The 4,411-nt window shown below is 37.2% G+C and overlaps 1 protein-coding gene across 1 annotated transcript; it reads right to left on the reverse strand.

Moving 5' to 3' along the window:
- Window positions 1-392: 392 nt before the first annotated feature.
- Window positions 393-2,804, reverse strand: LOC131860043 (receptor-like protein EIX2). The gene is made up of 2 exons (XM_059214396.1): window positions 2,390-2,804; window positions 393-2,146 (listed from the first exon to the last, which is right to left on the reverse strand). The coding sequence occupies exons 1-2, from the start codon at window positions 2,802-2,804 to the stop codon at window positions 393-395; spliced, it is 2,169 nt and encodes a 722-aa protein (XP_059070379.1).
- Between the last annotated feature and the right edge of the window lie 1,607 nt (window positions 2,805-4,411).

Raw genomic sequence — 4,411 nt, forward strand, 5'->3', positions numbered from 1 at the left:
CATTCTTTACAAAGTTGCGCTTCTTTATCATTGTAGATTACAGTTCTTGGATGTTATCAATTATTTTACAAATTTTCAGTTCTAATTGGGAGTTTTCTTTAAAGATATCACATTAGTATAAAACCATTCTCTTAAAACGAGAAAAAACAATCATAAGAACACAAAACTCAATGGGAATTCTCATCGAGACACAAATCTTAAAAATTTGAACAAGCAAATATTAACGATTTATTACATCAAACATTGGAAACGAAAATATGAATATTAGATATAATCATATCTACATAAGCATGACACAATTTTTCTATTCCGAATTTTAAACTAAACTATACGAAATATAGTCAGCTTACCCCCAAAAAGGCACAAAAAATCAAATGTTTTCTTTTTAGCATTCATAATCTCCTATTACGCACGAAAGGAAACAGAAACTTTAAAATATCATCAACCCCCTTGAAGTATTTCTTTCTCCAGCTCTCTCTGACTAAAAGCAACAACACTACTATACTCAAAAATCCTGCTCCATATGACCATCCTAGTCCAATTTCATACCACGGTATTTGCTGGCTCTCCTCGTCATCTTTATTTTCAGAAGAGCTCACAGGACGAGGAGGTGCAAATTTGGGCCAATTGCAGTTCTTTGGAAGAGGCCATCCCTGCAAATTTGGATTTCCAGCATATGATGTATTTTCAAATGTGATCATTTGTCCTCCTTGGGGTATGTTACCTGAGAGGTTGTTGTTGGACAAATTCAAATATGCCAAATAGCTCAAAGATTGAAGCTCTGAAGGAATATTACCTGAAAGCTTGTTTGAAGATAGGTCCAACGATTCAAGTTGACTCATATCCCCCAAACTATGTGGAATAATTCCATTAAGACTGTTCATGGATAGATTCAGAAACCTCAACCCCTTCAACTTTCCAAGATCAAGAGGAACATCTCCAGTCAATTGATTGTTGGAGAGATCTATGCTAGTGAGTGTGGAAAGAATATATGTGTAGTATAGTTCTGTACCTTTGGAGGCCATACCCAGTCCACCAAGAGAGGAGCTACGGCTATTACCACCATCATATGGCAGACTACTCTGCAAAACATAGCCATCCTCTATTGCTGCAGCCATTGCGCGTAAAAATACAATATTGTGTGGAATAGAGCCTGATAAGCTGTTGGACGAAAGGTCTAGGATCTGGAGCTGCTTCAGGTCGCCAAGTTCTGAAAGAATGTTACCCCTGAACTGATTGTCGTTCATCACCAGAGCTTGAAGAGATGAAATATTCCCAATTGACTTTGGAAGATGTCCGGAGAATTTGTTGTGCCCAATATCAAGTAGTTGCAAAACTGTATAATTGGTAAATGAGGGAGCGAAGATTCCGCTGAGCTGATTATTTTTAAGTACCAAGTACTCAATGCTAGACGAGAAGATTAGCCCTTGGGGCATGCTTCCCTCAAGACTATTACCACCTAAATTTAAATCATAAATGCGTGATCCATCCTCAATTAAACACCAAGGAATCATTCCATCCAACATGTTATTTTCAAGATGTAACTGTAACCATAGAGACGAATTGCACAAGCTTGGAGGAATGTTACCGGTAAACAAATTATCATTGAGCATCAATTGAAGAGGAGGCCCCTCAATTAGTTTTGTTAGAGCTGGCCCCTCGGAAGGTATATTTCCACTTAATGCATTGCTAGACACATCCAAGATTCCTATCCGAGAATTCGGACCATTTGGAAAAAGGGACCCATGCAGATGGTTCTGTGAGATATTTAGTTCATCAAAGGAAGCAGCCATAGCCCATAGCCAAGAGGGAATTTCTCCAACAAGACCGTTGTCAGCTAACGTCAAGGAATACAACGAGAATTGAGTTGAAATCCATGGTGGAATTTGACCGTCCATCTGACATGACACAAGTTCTAACGCAGAGAGCTGGAAGTTGGGAATCCACGATGTACTAATATTTAGTGTGCTGTTGGATAGAGATAAACGCCATAAATTGGTAAGGTTACGGAAAAATTTCTCTGAAATTGTGAGCTCATGGTTTAATGAGAAAGAGAGAAGTTTAATAGAGGATGGTAAGCCCCAAGAAGGGGCACTCTCATTAAATCTATTTCCACGGGCATGGAGGTCAGTAAGGGAGGACAGCCCTGTAAATGACAATGGAAGAGTCCCGCTCAATTGGTTGAAGGAGACATCCAAGAACTCAAGCAAACGGAGATTGCCTCATGTAAATGGAATTTGGCCACTCAATCGATTGTCTGAAATTTCGAGAGATCTCAAAGAAGAAAGATTGTTCAAACAAGATGGAAAGCTTCCACTCAGTTGCTTCCCTCTAAGACTAATGTAACTGAGATTTGTGAGAATACAAATTCTAAGGGGTATTACCCCACCCAACCCATTGTACTCTATAATTATATCCTCAAGAAAATTGAGATTTCCCAAGCATGAAGGAAGATTATTTGTCAATCCCACGTATGATATTACTATTCCTGTAAGAGAAGGAAATTTGCAGAGGTTGTCAAGCATGATTCCTCCTTCTCTACCATAGCCATTTCGATCTGGCATCCACCTTATCTCCACCACATGGTTCTTGTGCTCGTCGCATTCTATGCCATACCACTCGCAGCAGTCTGTTCCATTCGCCCATTCATAGCCATAGCCCGTGGGAAAAGTTAAGGTGATGTTGAAGGATAGAAGAGCCTCATATTCCTGCGGAGGACACCTGCATAAACAGATATATGTGTTGGCAAAGAGGACGATTAAAAACACAGTACTAGTAGCAAACTTAACTATAGCCAACGCCATTGCAGGAATGATATGTTGTAGACGATTGGAAAGAAAATGCGTATATCGGGTTGTGAGAGCAGAGCATATTAAATAGCAGAAATGAGAGTCATGACGTAGCTGAAAGTGCAGGAAAGCCTTGCAAAACACGGCCTATTTTGAGCTCGAATTACGTTACCGCGTGAAAAAAGTTTCCCGTGACTAAATCAACCGCCCACTGAAAACGACAAGGGTGCATTCAACACGTATGCATGTATTTACATCATACATATTACACTGCATGTTTTTCTATGCACCGCGTTGTGTCGGTTGAACTAGTGCAAGATAAATATTACACTTAAGACAGACCGGGCTAATCCCCCCTTTTGTCATGTCTTTAGATTACTCTGCAGTCTTCCTTAGCCTATCAAGCCTCATTAGCCCCTCGGTATAGTTGGCTGAACTATTGAAAGACACAGACAACCAATGCAGCTTCAAACTTCGTTTTGGCTGAATAGAGTCAGTTTATCCAGCCGAATTCAGGTGGGTTATGTGGGTTATCGTGCAGTTCATAAGATTAGTCTCGCCTTGCAAGAGTCGCAGGGACATTTCTGAGATACCCAAAAAGAATATACCAAGCCTTAATTGTCCTTCTGTCAATGTGCCTTATCATACCATTAAACTTACCATTCATTAGTTGTCCCTCTCTCAAACTCGTTATCATTTACATGTCTACAACATGATTTTGCATAAAAATTTATGTTCAAATCAATTTTGATAACATTACTATTTTAACAGGTAGATGTTATGAATTGTTGCAATGACTTCATAACTATTGTGAAGACTTTAACAATCATCTTAATAGTTCCATTTAACACAATGGTTTAATGATCACTGCAATGATTTTGATATTATGTTTATATTTTAAAAAATAGCTTTGTATAATATAAAAAAAAGAAGAAAAAAAATAATTTCACCTTAATATTCCTGTTATGTAGAAAATTTTGTAGCACCTTATTCTTTAATCTACATACATATTAAGCTCATTTCTATCTCATTTGGCAACTCTTCTCTTGATTATTTAATCCAACTAGCATTCTCAAGCTTGAATTCTTGAACTTGACAAATTTTACTAATGAAATCAGTTACAAAGTTGCTTCCCTTTCACTCTAAATGCTGACATGACTTTAGTCATCCTAACTCATTATCTATTTCAAATTTTTCCATACTTAGATTGGAGAAGTGAATGATTGTGGGTGACTTGGGGTACTTTAGAACTTATTCTTTAGAATATCTCTCATTAGTTCTTTAGTTCTTTGTCTAATTTGATCTAAATTTTTTGGCATGTAATGCATGAGTTGAATAAGCTTTTCCTCCCTCAGCAAGATTGTCAAGATCTTTATTTCATGAGATTAATTGTTAATGGGGTTTATGTTTATTTATCACTAGCTTGTAATATTTATTTATTTAATATGTTTTTGTTGTGTTCATATGATTCCTTCATGTGTACCAAGTTTTGAAGATTTTCCAAGCTTCACCTATCATTTGAAACTCTTATAGATATGTAATTACAAATCAAGGCTTTATTCTTCCATTTAAAAAAAAACAAAAAAACTTGTAAGTTTCTAAATCTTCCCATTATTTGAGAA

This window comes from Cryptomeria japonica, chromosome 11 (assembly GCF_030272615.1).
Source record: "Cryptomeria japonica chromosome 11, Sugi_1.0, whole genome shotgun sequence".
NCBI lineage: Eukaryota > Viridiplantae > Streptophyta > Pinopsida > Cupressales > Cupressaceae > Cryptomeria > Cryptomeria japonica.

Bases quoted from the DNA above. Each gene is read 5' to 3' on its own strand.
- LOC131860043 (XM_059214396.1), bottom strand. From the start codon at position 2,804: ATGGCGTTGGCTATAGTTAAGTTTGCTACTAGTACTGTGTTTTTAATC. The intron at 2,147-2,389 runs GTGGGGTAATAC...TGTCATTTACAG, and splicing joins TATAGAGTACAATGGGTTGG to GGCTGTCCTCCCTTACTGAC.